The following is a 19493-nucleotide window of genomic DNA, read 5'->3' on the forward strand; positions in this document are numbered from 1 at the left end:
GGACTAGTCGCTAGAATCTCTGAAGGCTGGAAGTTGTCCATCCAGTTTTCTCCAGATGACAGCCCAGGATGCATCTCTTAATTTTGCCCACGGTATTCACAATTATTTCTGTAGCACCATCAATTTGATTCAATTTAATGCTTGTATGCAGCAGTTCCAGCAATTAATTGGAGCCCTCAAAGCAGCGAACAGCAGTAGCAAAGGTGGACTTTAACTAAGTTTTACTCAGAATGGCTGAGATCTAATCTTTCAAAGATCATGCTGTCAGCTTTATCAGCCTCTTCAGGGACTTTGCAACATGCAAGCCCCCATTCAGTACGTGCAACTCTGTAGTAATGGCTGTCAAGTTGCTAGTCAATATGTAAAAGCGAAATCTCAATTTTTATCCGGCTGGTATGTTTATGATTCTGGGTTGCAGACCCACTAAAACCCATGAACCCAGGCTTGTCACGCTTATTGGCTTCGGTTAGTCTACTCTGAGTAGGCCTGGCATGGGACACAACCCTCTATCTTGCTGTATGTAAAAATTGTCCAAGAATTGTTTTTTTAAAATTTATGCTTGCTAGTGAGAGCTGTCTTGGATCACCTTATCACAACTATGATAAAAAGTCGATTTTTAAAAAATGAAATTGTCTGGGGACTGCCATTGTAACAGGGGAGGGAGGGAGGAGAATATAGAGAGCCTCCGAGGCTTCTGAGGAGCAACTCCTCCTCCAGCAGTGGGGAAAGCCATGCCTCCAGTGGAGAAGAGAGGGAAGGGGGCAGCCAAGCGAAGGGAGGGCTAGAAGATACTGCTGAGAGCCCAAGCGCCTCACCTAGCCCGGCTGGCCAGGAGGCACACCTGCCGTTTCCGTTGCCCAGCTTGCGCAGAGGGGTGAAACGTAAGGAGGGGAGGCGGAGAATTGGGGTGTCTTATGTTGGGGGAGAAACCGGAAGGGGCCACTCCCGGAATCTGCAAGTGACTAAGACGGACATGAACTTTGTGGCTATGAACTGTAAATAGGTAAAGGTAAAGGGACCCCTGACCATTAGGTCCAGTCGTGATCGACTTTGGGGTTGCGGCGCTCATGTCGCTTTATTGGCCGAAGGAGCCGGCATACAGCTTCCGGGTCATGTGGCCGGCATGACTAAGCCGCTTCTGGCGAACCAGAGCAGCCCACAGAAACGCCGTTTACCTTCCCGCCGGAGCGGTACCTATTTATCTACTTGCACTTTGACGTGCTTTCGAACTGCTAGGTTGGCAAGAACAGGGACCGAGCAACGGGAGCTCAACCCGTCGCAGGGATTCGAACCGCTGACCTTCTGATGGGCAAGCCCTAGGCTCTGTGGTTTAACCCACTGTGCCACCCACGTCCCTATGCACTGCAAATAGTTTGCACCAAACAAAACCTGTAAAAGGCAGGTCAGAGTCCTGCCTGGTTACTCATGAGCAACCACCACCAGCACCTGATAGAAATGATCAAAACAACACGAATAAATGGAAATTGAAGGGAAGCAGATATTGGCTGAACATTAAGAGACACTTTCCAACAGTAAGAGCTGTTTTGGAGTGAGCAGGCTGTCTTAGGGGCTCGGGGTCTGCGCTCTCTCTTTGCTCTATGCATTTAAACAGATGCTGGACATTGAAGCAGATGCACGGAGCAGGAAGTTGAACTAGGTGACCTCCCAAGTCCCCTCCAATGCTAAATTGCGTCATAGAAATCTGCCTTATGCTGAGTCAGACCACTGGTCCATGTGGCTTATAATAATAATAATTATTATTATTTATACCCCGCCCACCTGGCTGCATTTCCCCAGCCACTCTGGGTGGCTCCCAACAGAATATTATAAACACGATAAAACATCAAACATTAAAAACTTCCCTAAACAGGGCTGCCTTTAGATGTCTTCTAAAAGTCAGATAGTTGTTTATTTCCTTGAAATCTGATAGGAGGGGGTTTCACAGCCACTACTAAAAAGGCCCTCTGCCAGGTTCCCTGTAACCTTACTTCCTGCAGCTATGATCTTACGGTGCTATGAAATTCCCCACAATACGTAACTTTTTTATTTGCATTTTCAAAAGTGGTCCACATCACTTAAAACGTAGGCAGAATGCCGCAGAATCTGTGAGCGACTCCCTTCACACACAAATTAAGGGGGCAGACTTTAAATCATGCGCTGGTACCACTTCTGAGAGCTCCAAACCCCTCAGAAATTAAAGGATACGCTGAAAGCTCAGTTTATATAACTGTAATATGTACTTATCTAAGGTGACTGACAAGTTTGTATGGGCACCCTTGTGCATTCCTATCATATATGAAAAAGTCTGACAAGGCATTTGTACCCATGGGCATATCTCTGTCGTTGCTCCAGGTAACTGGCAGAAATCAGCATGTCAGCCAGGAAATCAAAGGTGACAGTAAGACGGATTTCTATTTGGATCAAATTAATTCCAAATTTATTGTCGTCTCCTAGGTAATTGTAACTGGAAGGCTCAAAGGACTTCCTTGCCACTACCAGAAATGATTCTGTTTGCTGAACACACAATAGAATCTCAAACTGTCATGGAAACATAAAATGCATAGTTTATGGTCACAGTTGTTTACCATTGTTTCCAGCATTTCTCAGATTCACTTGTGTTGCACAAAGCAACAAAGATAGAAAATAGGTCATATTTTCTTTGGGTGTTTTTATTTTACTATTCCTTCGATCAGCTTAGAGTAGCATGCATGGCTTTAGCCCCATAACAGCAATGTGAGGTAGATTATGTTGAGAGAGGTTATAGAGTTAGATGCCTCAGGGTTATTCAGTGAGGTTCATGGCTGAGTAAGGATTTGAATCTGGGTCTCTCCAATCAATGATGAACATGGTAGCTTGACTTTCTCATAGCTTACGTCTCCTTTCCAGCCTTTTGGAGGTGTTAGTCTGTCCGTTCCCCCCCCCCACACACACACACACATTTTTATAAATGCATACAACGGCTCATAATACCCTCCACTTGCTTAAGGTTGGGCGTTTGTTGAGTAAAAATGCAATTGATTAATTGGAGTGGGGACCTGGTGTGGGCCATTCAAAAAGATAAATATACAGAATTCCAGTGTGTATCGTTCAGGGTATAACCAGGCTGTTCGGAGCTTGGTCATTTATTTCCCTTTGTAGCAGCACCAAACTACATGAGACATCTGGTACCTTTGGCCCACAGGTCAAATAACAGCTCCAGTGTATCCAGTCACAAATCTCCCAACATCTCTACTTGTTTTGCTGCTAGACACACAACCCAGCACAGTGCAGTAGAGACAAGGGTACGCTTGGTTCTAACTGGCCCCCATTGAGTTCTATGGGATGAAGGGTTGTTCTGCCTGAGACATTGGCACCAGAGATGACTGAGGAGTTAAAGTGGTGAGTGAAGAAAGCACTGAACTCTCCCCACTGCTCCAACTTGAGGAACCTTTGGCTAAACACTGCAGTCCAATATGACTCGGCAAATGCAGCCCAGTTAATGCCACTGCATATCTTGTTTTTTAAATGCCTTATTTTGGCTTGCTCAGCTCTTTTACAGCCCTGTTACAACTTGCCACAAGAATAGGGCAGGGAGGAATAGGTTATTCACATCAGCCCCATGTTTGGTGCCATGTTTATTTCCATCAGGGGTGGGGCTAGTGCCCACTGGGGAATGGTACGGCCAAAGGCAGGGAGCCCCACAGCAAGTGGAGCCCAAAAAATATGACGGGCATAGCTAACTAATTCTAGTTTTGTCTCCACCCACCTCCTCGCTGCTCAGCACTATGAGAGCCACAATGAGCCTTAGGAGGAGGAAGCTGACCCCCCCCCCTTGGACTGGCTATAAGTAAGAAGGCAAGCAGATGGAGCCAGCTCAGGGCACCCTAACGTTTGTGGGGCAGTGCCCCATTTGCCCTAATGGATCAGCCTCCATTGAGTCCTTTGTGATTTTGTGGAGTCCAACCAACAACCCACTACTACTTTCTAGACCTGCTGTCTTCTACATCACTTCTCTGTGGACTTCTTTCCAAAAGAGTGCTTGACTGTGCCAATCATTTCAGACCAGCTGGCTTCCTGAGGAACCCTGAAACGCGGTGCTCTCAAGGTGTTTGGGACGACGGCCCTGAACCTAGAGATGCAGCTCTGGCTGTGCAGTCCAAAACACCTAGAGAGCACCAGGTTTGTGAAGGCTGCTGTCACATGTCCCACTTGTGTGCTACGTGCTCCCCTGTGCATTCCACAGCGGCCGTCTGTGGAACCGAAATCCTTCATAATTAATGCGCCCGTCATTCTAATAAAAGCCTGTTCGTTCCTCTGGTGTTTTCAGCTATGCTGCTTTGTCTGGCAATTATGCCTCTGTGACATTTTTAAGCAGCCTCTGGTTACCATTTCTCGACGTTTCTTTTCAGACAAACTCGTTTGCTGCAGGAATCCAGATGGCCAGGGGCGTTTGTCTCGTTTTGTACCTCTTATGCAGGGACAGACAACTTATATTCCCTACACACACACACACACACACACACACACACACACACACACACACTTCACAGTCAAAATTTGACAGATGGGTGCGGCTGGCCACCTGTTCATCACCTGATGTCAGAATTACACCAGGCAACACCTGTCTGGCACTTTGGAACACAATCAGCTGATCAGCAGGACTTCAAAGGACAGCGCAGGGCACTTTGCAAGGGGCTTTGCAATCGGTGTGATCACAGGGCCTAATAATGAAGGGCTTCTGACTTGTGGGCAGGGGCTTATGCAGTAGAATGCATGAATGAGCCGGTTTCAAGGCTAATGGGTGCCCCACACATTGAGAAGGCAACCCTTGTGCTAGAAAATAGTATGGTTGCACCTAATGGCAACAGTACTACTTGGGAGCTCATTCCTGTGTGATATAGTGGCATCATTTCACTATATTTGATTCAGTGCTCGGAAGATGCACTGCTGTGCCCATGATGGAATGACACCTTTTGCACAGGTGGACAGTTTCCCTGCTGGGGTGCTTACAGCTTCCTTGATTTAAGGCTGTTTTGTTCTTGAAAGCGCCATTCTGCGATGCACATCTCTCATTGCCTGCAGCACATGTTGGTCTGGATTGCATAAGTCTGTCCGTGGCTGGCTGTTTCTGCTTTGGGGCAGAAGGCTGGACTTAGCTGGCCAAGTAGCCTCATCTCTCTCAGTTCAAAGGCTGCTGGTCTCTCCCTTTGTATACCAGATGATACATTTCTCAATTCTTTTATTTTTGTGGTTCAAGGTTGGGCAACCTGCAAACCTTAATTTCATTCAGATAGGGGTGGGGAGTGTCAGATAGAGAGATAACTCTTTGGATCTAAGCTCTGCCCCCTATGACTCCAGGCGGATTATCATGGGGGGAGTTGTGTGTCCCTCAACAGAAAAAAGGCTTGCCAACCTCTACCTATAACCTTTGATAGACTTCTACATTGGGTTTATATTCCTCATATTTTGGCATACTTTGGTAGGATGTGCCTGCTTGTTTGTTTTATTTTTAAAAATGTTTAAAAAAGAACGAATACTTCATCTTTCAAATTCAGTCTCTGGTCTGAATTTTTAAAATTTTAAAATTATTTTTAAAAACTGAAAGCATGTCAGGTGGCTTCATACACAAAACGATCACCCTCACCCATTTTGTTGACACAAACTCCTTTGGGGAAAGTGTTGTTTGACTGCAGAACTGTTAGTTTAACTGACCATATTACGGCAAGCAAACCAATGGCCATCAATAAACTAGTGCTGAATGTCAGCTCAATAAATACGATTTATCACTTTTTTAAAAAACCACACACACACATACACAGTTTTAAAAACTGCTTTTTCCCATGCTGTGCCTCCTGAAGACCAGTTCCACCTTGCTGACCTGCTTCTGCAGGGAGAAGGGAAAGAGGCTAGCGAGTTTTCATTCTTTTTTATGTCCTCTAGGTTCACAATAGAACAGGAAATTGATCTGAAGGATGTTCTGAAGGGCCTTGGAATTACAGAAGTGTTCGGCCGGAGCGCTGATCTCACCGCAATGTCTGGTAAGACGCTTTTTGTACATGTGTGTTGCGTCCTTGCACATGTTCTTAAATGGGGGCAGATTAAATTGACCTCATAAGGCATCTGTCCTGGTCTTCTGTAACTACCATTGGCCACTAACTGCCTGTTGTGGCAGGGTAAGTCCTTCACAGGAAAGTCCTCTGCAATCTTCTAGCTACAGCAGATAAGGTGCCCAGTGTATCCTACAATGGTCAAACACTGGTACGTCCACACATAATGAAACCACCTAATATAATCCAGTGGATTGCCCAGTGAATGTAATCTTGCTTTCATGGTGGGCAGATATATAACATATACGATATCTTGATTGTCATTGTACCATACAGAACAATGAAATTGAAAATCTACATAAAACATTCAAAAACCCCTAAAAACTCTGAAACCCCATTTTAAAATGCAATATACTATAGAGACTCCTTATGCTGCGTTTAGAACCAGAATTGCATTTGCGTAGAAACTGTTTCTCAGGCGGCTAGTCCTGGTCTTTATAGCCCTGTACCTTCTTCCAGAAGGCAGAAGCTGAAAGAGATCATTTCTGGGGTGCGTACTATCCTGCACTATCTCTGCAGCTTTCTTATGGCACCTGACAGCATAGATTTGATCTAAGGTGGGAAGAGTGCACCCAATTATTCTCTCTGCAGTCTTTACAACCCTGGACAGCATTGTTTTTCCCCTGGCCGTGCAGCTCCCAAACCACACACACATACCATAAGTTAATACACTCTGCACAGTACAATGGAAAAATGCCATCAACACGTCCTCTGAGAGATTGTTTTTCCAAAGGCTTCTCAGGTATATCTGTTAGAATGACCATGGCACAATGACCAGCAAATGCGCTGATAAACAGCACACGCCTATGCACTTTTGCTAGGAAGTAAGAAGAAGAAGAAGAGTTTGGATTTGATATCCTGCCTTTCACTCCCCTTCAGGAGTCTCAAAACGGCTAACAAACTCCTTTCCCTTCCTCCCCCACAAGAAACACTCTGTGAGGTGAGTGGGGCTGAGAGACTTCAAAGAAGTGTGACTGGCCCAAGGTCACCCAGCAGCTGCATGTGGAGGAGCGGAGACACGAACCCGGTTACCCAGATTACGTGACTACCACTCTTAACCACTACACCACACTGGCTCTTTACACCACACTGGCTCTCTTTTGCTAGGAAGTAAGTCCCACTGAGTTCAGTGGAGCCTGGTCTAGGTATGTCTAGGATTGCAGTCTTAAACAGGGGAAAGGCGGAACTTGGGGAAACAAAATCAAAACAATTCCACCGCTTGTTTATGTCTAAATTGGAGTGGCTGCTTGTCCACCAAGAAGTGCTCAAGGCAGTTTCCTATCAAAGATTAAGACATCATTAAATGTGTCTGACAAAGGATACTTGTGCTTTGTATGAAGGCATCACTGTGGAGATAAAAATCTTTTTAATGACAGTGGAATTGTCTGAACTATCATTCCGTAAGAACAATGCAATCGCCGTCTGCCCAAAGAGTTCTGCTTCTTCAAGAAACTATTACAAAAGCCCTCTGCATCAATGGGAAGCCTCCACCCTCTGCCATGACTTTTAACAAAGTATTAGTCATGCCCACCTCTATTAAGGTTTCTTGACTCCCACCTCCAATTAGGTCTGACTGCCATGCTTGTTAAAGTTCTCACTTACGTATTCTCTCCCCTTTATCCCTGTGCATTTCTCACCCGCGGTTTGATGCCTCTCTGTATTGGGTGCTTCAGGTGAGCAGTAAGGACACCACTGGCAGCTGGCGTACAGCCAGCAACAGTAGTCGGCTGATAATTACAATGTCAGTGCCACGGCGAGATGGAGACGTGTCATGACCGCAACAGAAGTGATAGAGTTTTGTGTCCTATTATGCATTGCAGGGCTATCCAGATCGTGTAGGCATCTTATCTTTTCACAGTAAGACGTTTCGCTAGCAGTGATTTAAGTAAATCTTGTAGTGTGTGTGTGAGTCATTTGCTCTGTTCCTTTTCTGAAAAATGGAAAAGAACAGCCTCACTTCATTAGAACTGTGATCCATTAGGTTCAACAGTCTGCTCTGGTAGGGATGTGCCAAAAATGTTAGTGTCAAACTAGGTTAGTAATGGAGCGTTCAATTAATCCATTTTTACCGCCTGCTTAGATTATGCTTTCTGGAGAAAACAATCAAGAGGGCCTCATCACTCAGAGTATAACATAGGGTTGCCATATTTCAAGAAGTAAAAAATCCAGACAGCTTAGCTTTTTTTTGGACAATCATCCAAAGTTGTTGAGCTTTTACATTTTTAAATTTAAAATTCCTTTTGGGCACCAATTCAGCTCCCAACCCCTGGACATTACCACAATTTTCCAGTTTATTTGGTGACCCTAGTATAATGCTGTTTGCCTCCTTGACCACCTAATTTGATCCTTGGGAGATACGTTGTGCTGAGACACGGAAGATCCAGTTATGTTTCCTAGCTTAATGGATGTTGATAGACAACTTGCTCCAGAAAGACATTTACTCCTTACCAAAAAATTAAAAAATGAAAATGAAGGTATACTCAATATTAGAATCATCTTGTTGTGAATTCAGCTTGCAGTGTGGCTGCAATGTTTGAAGGCAGGTTAGTCACAAAAAACCCTTAATGCAAGTTGCTGGACCAGTCCCATACTACAAATTGTTTGCCTGCGTTTCCACGCTTGCATTTCCAGGGCAAGTTAGAAAATGCAGGCTTCAAATCTCTTAGCAGGCTAGTCAAACAGTTGCCTTCTGCCTAATGGACTGGAGGAAATGAAACTGATCACTCCTCTGGCCTCTTTCCTTTGCAGCTAGTACTGAAATCAATTAGGCTGGTAGAGGAGGGACAAAATAGCCTGTCCCTCCTTTGCCAACCTGCTTGCTGACCTGTGGCAACCAGGTGAGTTGTTAAGCACAAGTCTCTGTGTTAGGCTGGTACAATATTTGCTCTGTTTACAAGTATACAAGCATAGTCTTAAGTGGAGGCAAAAGCAGCATTCTACAAGACAGACAATCCTACGGAAAGCAACCTGGACAGCCCTCTAGACTACACCTCTAATTCTGGCTTAAGCCACCTAGAAATTCTCAGCTCTCCCTTTTCTGTTTTTTCTCCTGCTTTATTTTTGTTTTAATAATAATAATGTTATTATTTATACCCTGCCCATCTGGCTGGGTTTCCCCTGCCACTCTGGGCAGCTTACAGCACATAAAAATTTGTAAAGCATTAGACATTAATGATCTCCTGATACAGGGTTGCCTTCAGATGTCTTCTAAAAGTCAGGTGGTTATTTATTTCCTTGACATCTGGTGGGAGGGCATTCCACAGGGCGGGCACCACTACCAAGAAGGTCCCTATCTGGTTCCCTGTGAGGGAACCACCAGAAGGCCTTTGAAGCTGGACCTCAATGTCCAAGCTGAACAATGGGGGTGGAGACGCTCCTTCAGGTATACTGGGCCGAAACCGTTTAGGGCTTTAAAGGTCAGCACCAACACTTGGAACTGTGCTCGGAAATGTACTGGGAGCCAATTTAGACCTTTCAGGACCGGTGTTACATGGTCTCGGCGTTTTTGTTTTTTAAAAAATCCATTTGGATTTCCCGCCTTCCTTCCCTTAACTGGAGGGGTTTCATCTTCTGCAAGCCCTGGTGAGCATCGTATTCAGAAACGCAGAGAGATGCCCAGCTTTCAGGAGACCTTTAATCATGAGCTGTCTTTAATACAATCAACCAGCTGTATTAATCAGCAATGGGTGACCAGAAAACATGACACAATGTTGCTGTTGTGGTTTTCTTAAGTATTGGACTTTTCCAGCTTGCAGGACAGGATTAAAACACTGGTCCTAAAGCCCCTTATGTGGAGGCAAGTCCCTTTGATTCAAGAATCCATGTGTGAATGTGTGTCTTTAGAACTACCACATCAGAGCACATGTGACTGTGCATAAAAGGTAAAGGACCCCTGGATGATGAAGTCCAGTCAAAGGTGACTATGGGGTTGCAGTGCTCATCCCCTTTCAGGCCGAGGGAGCAGGCGTTTGTCCACAGACAGCTTTCCAGGTCATATATAAAATCAGGAGTAGAATGGGTCAGGCGGAAGCAAATAAGCAACAATTCTTTAGCCTGTTGCTAGAACAGTACACCAGTGAATTAAATTGAGCGTGTAGGTGATGTAAAAACAAAAGAAATTGCATGTTTCCACTTGGTACATCTGTTGAACCAACAGTAATAATAAAGAGTAGCACATTAGCAAAACGATAGAACAAACTCTCCAGAGGGGAGGAAACGAAAAAAGCTGCTAGACTAAGACTGGATATGTAGGTCATCTGCTTCAATGCTCAAGTGTTCATAACCTTATTATCAATTACCAGAGCCTGTGACAACCTGGAGAGCACAGTCAACGTGTTAACAGTAGGAGTCACCCATGGAACGGAGGGGATCCTAAGTCCCTCTTCTATAGGATTTGTGAGTTGGAAGGGACCTTGGAGGTCCTCCAGCTTAGCTATTCCCACCCTTGGATTCCTAGATGTTCTGGACTACAAGTCCCATCATCCTTAGCCAGCAGGGCCAATGCTCAGAGGTGATGGAGGACGTTGTCTACCAACATCAAGGGACCCAAGGTGGGAAAAGGCTGCTCTAGTTCAAGCCACTGCTGAGTGCAGGATCTACAATGCAGGTTCAGCAACAATAGGGAACTTGTGGACTGCCAGTTGTTGTTGGACCCCAACTCCCATCATCTCTTACCATGAACGGTGCTTCCTGGGATTGATAGGAGTTGGAAGCCCAGAACATCCGGAGGCCCACAAATTGCGAGTGTCATACAGCATCCCTGTCCAGCCTCTGCATCATTGTCTCCAGTGAAGAAGAGCCTTCCCCAAACAATCTGTTTACAGTCGTACATTGGAATCCATTCCCAGAAGTCCATTCGACTTCCAAAACATTTGAAAACCAAATGGCAGCTTCTGATTGGCTGAAGGAAGCTCCTACAGCCAATCAGAAGCTATGGAAGCCCCGCCAGACGTTCGGGCTCTAAAAGAACATTCACAATCCGGATCAATCACTTCAGAGTTTGCGGCGTTTGGGAGCCAAAACATCCGAGTTCCAGGGCGTTCAACAACCAAGGTATGACTGTGCTGTCAAACACCCGGTTTAGGAAAATTTCTCCTAAAGCCTTGCTGATAATCTTTTCTCTTCAGCCAGGTGTGGAGAACATTTTATAGCCCGTTCCCTTATGGACAGCCCTCTGAGGGCCACATGTTGGTAGTGTGTGGGGCCAGAGGCAAAAGTAGGCGGGACAACAAATGTAGGCTAGTTTCTACTTGCATGCCTCTTTGCAAGGCAAACAAGAAGCATTATCAGAGTTCAGTGGTGCCCCAATTCCACACAGCATTGGGGGAGCCCCTCGTGCGCACCTGATGTCACCTGTGATGTCATGCACATTGGGAGGAGGCTGCAAGGCCACAAAGAAGCCCAGCAATGCCCAATGCAGGGAGGCCCAACAAGGCCCCGCTGCCATCACAGGGAGGCCCAGCCCCTCAAGACTGATGGAGGCTCATCCCCGTACCACCTTACTTTGGGGGGCGGGCTAAGCAAAAACGATGGCAAGGCCAGTGAGGCATGTGGCCTGGGGAAAGATAGAGCGGAGAGCCCTCGATGGTTGATTTCAACCCCTGGCTCTGAAGTTCCCTACTCCTGCCGTAAAGTGAGAACCAGCAGCTAGGCCACAAGGGAAGCGGGTTTGCCTCCACAACCAGCTTTCCAGAGGCATGTGGTTGCCTGGCCAGTGCCAGCAACAAAACTATGGCCTCGGTTGCTCTTTGGCTTGATCCAGTAGAGCATTTCTGACGACTTCCACACCTTTATTTAGCTCCTTCAAAGTGCTGATGCAGCGGGCCCTAGGATTGGGCTGTGAAGCACAAAAATCAGCAGCTGCGTTGAACCGGCTTTGCATTTCATCCAAGAGACAAATTGTTTTCCTAGAGATTTATACTTTTCCTGCACCTTTACCTTATGAAAACCAGCAGGCGAACCTTAAACCCGCAGACCTGTTTTTACGCAGCCAAATTAACTCCTCCACCGTTTTAAAGATTAAGTTGTTTATAGAGGAACGTTGAGCATTAAGCATAGAGAAGATTAATGGGCTCCACAGCAGGGCTGTTAATTTTTCTGTGTGAGTAACCGAGGCATCCCAGGTGGTGGCGGAAAGGTTTGCTCACAGTAGGGTTTTATTGAATTAAGCACCCAGCAATAATTTCAAAGTACCATCTTTAAATTACTTAAGAGCTCTGGCTTGATGTGGTAAATGCAGTGCTTCATTTATTTTTGTTTCTCACAAAGGCTACTTTCCCTCTTTTTTAATTATTAGCAGGGTGAGAAAACAAAAATGAAATGCAGGATTTTCCTCTCAGTCGTTTCTCCTCTAAGCGGGCTCAGGCATGCAAAACATGAGTGTATAAAATTGCAATTTTGATGCTCAGGCTGTTTTCCCAGTTTAGGGTCTGATGGGCAAATGTTTTGGTCTCACGCTGATGATTTGGGTTATGGGTGTCTGTTCAGCACACCTGGTTAAAAGAATTAGGTGACAGTGATGGAATAGACATTCTGCCTTCAATCCTGGAGAGCCACTTCCCATCAGAGTAGATGTTACTGGGCTAAAGGAATCATTGAATTGACATGGCATCAGTGCAACACGCTCCGTGGAGTTGCTCTTGAAGAGAGAAAATGTAGGCAGAGACAGAGAGCAAGTGCCTTTGGAGAGATCTGATGTGAGAATGGTAGATTGCTGGGAGTATTTTAGCTTAGCTTCATCCACCTGCACCCAACCTGTATATCTGTAAATAAGGTAAAGGTAAAAAGGTAAGGGAACCCTGGATGGTTAAGTCCAGTCAAAGGCGACTACGGGGTTGCGGCACTCATCTCGCTTTCAGGCCGAGGGAGTCTGTGTTTGTCCTCAGATAGCTTTCCAGGTCATGTGGCCAGCAGGACTAAACTATTTTTGGCACAATGGAACACCATGACAGAAGCCAGAGCGCATGGAAACCCCGTTTACCTTCCCACCACAGTGGTACCTATTTATCTACTTGCACTGGCATGCTTTCAAACTGCGACGTGGGCAGGAGCTGGGACAGAGCAATGGGAGCTCATTCCGTCACGGGGATTCGAACTGCCGAACTTCTGATCAGCAAGCTCAAGAGGCTCAGTGGTTTAGACCACAGTGCCACCCGCGTCATTTGTAAATAAACTCAAACAGTACACATACTAAATCTCTGATGGTCTCTCTCAAGGGAAAGCCAAGCTCACAAGCTGTCCCTGAGAATTGTGATCACTAGGAGAAATGGGGAGAGCATAAGCTAGTGAAGTGATCTAATTTGCACCTCCTGGAGCAACAACCAGATTAGAGTATAATTATCGTTTGCATTTTGCACTTCTCTGAATTTTGCAATATAATCTAGGCTCAAAAAAGGACCAAAATCCATTATTATTATTTTAAAAAATGTGCATTCTAGGATAAAATACACTTATAAATGTGTACATTGAGATAAAATACACGCTTTGATGAAACACGTATGCAAGTATATACTTAAATATATATCTAAATATGAAATAACCTTTCACACACCCCTGACGCTATTTTATTAAATGAAGTATGGACACACACACACAGAGAGAGAGAGAGAGAGAGAGAGAGAGAGAGAGAGAGAGAGATTTGGAAATTGCTAATAGCTTTGCAGGGGAAAGGAACAGGTTGAAGATACAACATTTGAAACAAATGCAAGGTTTTAAAAGAAAGTAGTATAGATATGATTTAGTAATTAATTTTGCAAATAAGATGGATTAATTTTAAGACTTTATATTATTCTACCAAGCCCAAGAACTGCAAAATAAATCATTGGGTTTTTTATTTCTGTTTCTCTTTCTTTTTCCACATATTTAATGTTTCATTGGTATGTGGGTGCTTTGAGCACACTGATAAAAAAATGAAGGGGAGGCCAGATTGTCAGTGAACCTACGGTTCCCTAAAAAGTAAGCTGCATACATAAATGTGTATATCAGTAGAAATAACACATTACATTGCATTAGGCATACATTCAACAAAAGTGCGTACAAAATGTGCATATTCAGAGAAATCCACACAAGTGCATGCATATTTGTGTCTATCAATGGTACACGCATGGGCCGTGCTTCAGAGAAGATGTTTAGGGTCAGCACAGCTGGAAAGAGGTGAGCCCAGCTGTCTAGAAGAGGTGGTATGTACAATCCCTGATACATACAAAACACACACATACAAAAATAAAACTGCAAAGTGATGCTGAAATGGAGTGAACAAAGTCTGAGACTGGAAAAAAATGAGAAACTATGACACACATCCACCCATCCCTACTTTTCCTCTGACCTTCGTTTCTCCTTTCTCTTCCAGACAACAAAGAACTTCACCTTTCAAAAGCAGTTCACAAGTCTATCTTCGAAGTGAATGAAGAAGGCTCAGAAGCTGCCGCTGCCTCAGGTTAGCACCTCCTTAAACTGTTGACTCAGTTACAGGAACCACCGCTATGCATCAGCAGGGTATACTGACTTGGAGCATAAGATAGGAGTTTAAAAGTTCTGGGTTCTGATTATAGCTCAGCCATGAGCTCTCTTGAATGGCTTTAAGCTACTGCCTCCACCTTACTTCCTGGTCTGTTGTATGGAATAATGACATGGGTGTAACTTGTCCAGAGAATCCTTGAGACCTTGTGGGCTTGGCCATTGTGAGAAGCAGAATGCTGGACTAGACAGCAGGGCGTTGCAGCCAAGCAAGCAAGATAGCAAATCATGCCAGCACAAGTCTTTTGCATAGCTCAGTTGGCTAGAGCGTGCTGCTGATAACCCCAAGGTCACAGGTTTGATCCCCATATGAGACAGCTGCATATTCCTTCATCGCAGGGCATTGGATTCGATGAGCTTCAAGGTCCCTTCCATGCCTACAATTCTATGATTTTAAGGTCAACCCTGAATTGGGCTGAGGCAGCCTCACTGGGTCCACCCAGAGTGATCTGGGGCTGTTGGAAGGGAGAGCAGTTTGGCAGTGAAGATTTGGCATGGAGGAGAAGCTCAGGCAAGCTGTGTCACGGTCCAGTTCACGGGAAGTCCTGGCTGAGGACGTCGGGACCGGGGCCAAATGGCGGTTGGGAGCAGGAACAACAGTCCAGAAGTCAGGGGTCCGAGGGTCGAGAAGCAAGGAGTCAGGAAACCGAGGTCCAAGAATCAGGAAGCAAGAAGCCAAACACAGCAAGGCAGGAAGTGTGTTGCTGTGGCAAAGAGACGAAGGGAAATGCTGACCTTATATCCCTTCCCAGCTCTTGCCACCAGGTGCAGTGAGTTACCAATCGGCCTCACCTGTGCGGCCGCGCCTTGCCTCTCCAGAACAAACTTAGGAAGGCCCCAGTCCTGCAAAGTCCTACTGGTCACAGGGCCTAGCTCCTGCACACACTCCTGACAAGCTGTGTGTCTCCTTCTTCCTGCCTCCAACTGTGTGGTCAATTAGGGTTTTAAACATGCAGTTGAAGAGACAGCAGGGAGAAGTGTCAGATGAGGCCCTAAATCATCAGAGGATCCACGCAGAGCACTACTAGGCAATAGATGGTGGTCTGAGAGCTATTCATAAAATTGGAACCTGTGCTCTGTTGCTGCTGTATAGCAAAATATTGGATTGGAGTCAGAACTTTTTGTTTCCAAGTAAGCTGGAAATAGTGCAAGAATTCAGTTGCTTTGGATAAAGGCATTGTATATGAATAAAGGGCGGGTGGGGGGAGAACCAGCTTTCTAACTGTTACGGAAGGACCAGATGGTAGAACTGTTTGCTTGTCACTTGCAAATATTGGCTTTTCCCACCAGCAAATCATTTCTGTTTCTTCTGTGGTTTGAATTGATCTCCCCAGGTCCAATTATTTCATTAGGAGATAAAGAAATAATCTTTGCGGCAAGCCCCCTGTATAGCTATAATTCTGGCTGAAAAACTACATTCCCCAAACTGTTCCAAGTGAGGATTACTCTCATGCCTGGGCATGCATGGACATTTTATTTACTCAGGTTTATTGTTGCTGGGGGTTTTTCACATGTCAACCCAATAAAAGTTAAAAAGTTAATTGAAACCCCCGGAAAATGCAAAGCTCAAGGGAGCAGTCATAAAAGATTTTCAAATTTTATTAAGATCAAACCCTGCCTCTATACTAATATGTTCGGCCTACAGTGTTCCTTTCGTGTCCCGGGTGTTAAAAATCAAATCTGCTTGCTGTTAGACCTCTCCCTCCGGAATATAAATGTTCAGCCATTTCTGTCTGTTCTCCCTCAGTTCAGCCTCCTATTCAGCTCCTCAAAGTGCCTATCCATCTGTTACCTCCACCAGGACACCCTGGTCCTTCCTAGGCTGTAGCTTCTGCAACAAAAGCAGAGGTTGCCACCGGGACAAATAGGACTCGGTGCACATGGGACAGTGGTTCCCTGTTCACCAACTGGGAAGAAGCCCTATATAGCGATGGTACATGAGACAGCCTCCTGGGTGTGAAGCTGCTGTTTGCCCCTATGGTGTGGGGGCAGAGTGTTGGTGAGGGAGGTGGGGGGGCACCTGTGCCTGTGCCCACATGCAGCTCCACCAACCTAGTGTCGGAATCTCCACTCGGCCAAGTTGATAAAGCCTCATCTTCGGGCCGAGTCTCCGGAATCGCCTCCGACGAATAATTAACGACCTCGAGCCTTTGATGAGACTCCAAGGCACATTCCTCATCCAGCAGAGTTCCCAGCACAGGGAAGAGACGAGGGGTTTGGCTACATGCTATGCTTTATTTCTAAGCTACGCAGACAGCAAAAGAAAAGTACATCCTCTCTCTTTGAAAGCAGAGAGCAACTGAACAAAGGAAACAGGAAACCACTTACGTCACATCCCGTATCCTTTCCTGTGAGACTGGAAGGTCTCTGGAATGTAAACAGAGTCCTGTGACTCCAAGCAGCTGCTCAGTGAGAAACAGAAACTAACACCTAGTACATCCCCATCGTCATCCTGCCCACCCAATCCCAGTTCCAATGAATGGGATCAACACCTCACCTCTCACGCTGATGCTAGCCATCCTGGAGCAAATCCCTCCCTTTGCCAAATCACCCTTCTCCCCCCTTTTTCCCCCTCTGTTTTTCTTTTTTTCTTTTGACAAAGTAATAATCATAAATAAATAAGGATAGAAATGTGCGCCCCACCACCGAGACCATTCCATTGTAACTATCCAACCTCCCACCTCTTGCGATGGTTTGACCCCTTTCTGTTTTAACAGTACAGATTCTACAAACACCCTCCATATCTCCTCAAAATCATTTCTCCTGCGTATTCCCCATCTTACCTTAATGGCACATGTTAATTTATCATTAATAGCTATATCTCCACACCTCTTTATACCATTCTTGCATTTTATATTCTGCTTGCCCCTTCCACTTCCTAGCTGTCATAATTCGTGCATAATTTGTGAGCAAGTCCTTCATAGCCTGAGAACCTTCCACCTCATCATAAATTGATAATAATGCTACCTCTGGACTTTTGGTCAGCTTTAACCCAGCGATTTCTGTTCTCCTTGAACACCCTTTGCCAGAAAAATTGTACATATTTACACCCCCACCACATGTGAACATAATTCCCAGTTTCCTGGCATCCCCTCCAACATCACACCAAATATTCCTTGTTTATTTGATTTAATCTGACTAGTGTTAGATACAATCTCCAAACTAATTTATCATAATTTTAATTTATTCTTATAGGCAACATTTTCAACATATGATTCTCCCATATTTCCCCCCAGCTTTGACTATCTATCTGCCCTGTAAATAACCCTTCTTAATTGGCGCTATCACCACCCTTCTTCCATCATGGACCCCAAGGTAGTGCACATGTCATTCCTAGGCAGTCTCCTCATCCAGGCACTGACGTTTTCCAAACTTTGCTTTGATTCAGGAAGGCGGTGGCCTTATGTGCCTTTAAACCATCCTCTGGAACCATGGCTAAAGCATGCCACCGTTAGCCCTTAAGCCAGGATCTGGAGGTGCAGTCCGACGTGGGTTTCAAATCATGGGTTAAGGGAAGCCCTTGTTAGCCTTGACCTTTATTAATGTTGGTGTTGACAAATTGCTTAACCATGCATAGTCAACTGGGTTGGTAGGAATTCACTCCACCCGACAAAACTGATTGGCAGGAGATTCGTTTCAGGCTAAAGGACCTATCAGATTACATAGCCCATAAACTCTTTATGCAATTTGCTGGCGCCATATGTGGTGGTTGCCACCAACTTAAGTGGCTCTCAACGGGGGATTAGGCAAATTCTTGACAGATAAATCTATCGGTGGTTATGGGTCATGATGACTATATGCAGCCTCCAGGTTGAGAAGCAACATCCCTCTGAAGACTACTTCCTATGGGGGAAAGCAACAGCAGCAAGCAGGATCTATTGCCTTCATGCCCAGTGTGGGGGCTTCCAAGAGGCATCTATTTGGCCACTAAAAGACCAGGATGCTGGACTGCACCCAGCATTTTTCTTACGCCGTTAAGAAGAGCTGGGGAGAGTGACTCCGCCTTCATAAGGACAACTCTCCATTTGCTCACTGTGGTTAGCAGGGATCTAGCATCACGGGACGCAGGTGGCGCTGTGGTCTAAACAACTGAGCCTCTTGGGCTTGCTGATGAGAAGGTCGGCGGTTTGAATTCCCGCGACAGGGTGAGCTCTTGTTGCTTGGTCCCAGCTCCTGCCAACCTAGCAGTTCAAAAGCACACCAAAAAGTGCAAGTAGATAAATAGGTACCACTCCGACAGGGAGGTAAACGGTGTTTCTGTGTGCTGCTCTGGTTTCACCAGAAGTGGCTTAGTCATGCTGTCCACATGACTCGGAAAAACTGTCTGCGGACAAACACCGGCTCCCTTGGCCTGTTAAGTGAGATGAGCCCCGCAACCTCAGAGTCGTCTGCGACTAGACTTAACTGTCAGGGGTCCTTTTAGCATCACATCTGCACCAACTCCTAAAGAAGAATCTTGTCTCTTGCTGAGGGTAAACACTGCAAAGTAAACACTGCACACAAAGTGGTGTGATTATTTCCAACCGTAAGCCCACAAGTCCTATGCACACTTAATGTCTGTAACCAGAGTAAGTTAACAAAAGTTTTGCAATAACCTATTCAAGAGCTTGCATTTCTTTTGGGCCCAAATGTTAGATTTCAAGGAAGGCCAGAGCAAGTTGCAGGAAATGACCACAGTCCGATAGAGCCAAGAGTGAATGGGTTTCCACGTTTGCCCAATGCTTTCTGCCACTGCTTAGCATGTGGGTGGCGGGACTGTCGAACACAATGCATTTCCTAGGTTGAAATGGAATGGCCATCATAACTCTCTCTCTCAAAGTTCTGCCTCTTTTTGTAAGTTATAAGCCGTTCCCCCAGCAGTGAGAAATAAATGGTGCCACTGCCAGTTGTTAA

General features: G+C 45.5%; 1 protein-coding gene across 2 annotated transcripts in view; it reads left to right on the forward strand.

The window, feature by feature from the left end:
- Positions 1-19493, forward strand: part of SERPINI1 (serpin family I member 1) — a 97257-nt gene that overhangs the window by 70851 nt on the left and 6913 nt on the right. The window contains exons 6-7 of one of the 2 annotated variants that reach the window (XR_014526449.1): positions 5920-6910; positions 7194-10271. Coding sequence is in view for 1 of the 2 variants with exons in the window: in XM_083504509.1 (XP_083360635.1) it covers positions 5920-6017; positions 14434-14520 (185 nt within the window). In the remaining variant the exon portion in view is untranslated. Of the gene's footprint in view, positions 1-5919; positions 6911-7193; positions 10272-14433; positions 14521-19493 lie in introns of those variants that run through there. The other variant, XM_083504509.1, reaches the window with a different exon arrangement.

Source organism: Podarcis liolepis, assembly GCF_965112155.1.
Source record: "Podarcis liolepis genome assembly, chromosome: 5".
NCBI classification, from domain to species: Eukaryota; Metazoa; Chordata; class Lepidosauria; order Squamata; family Lacertidae; genus Podarcis; species Podarcis liolepis.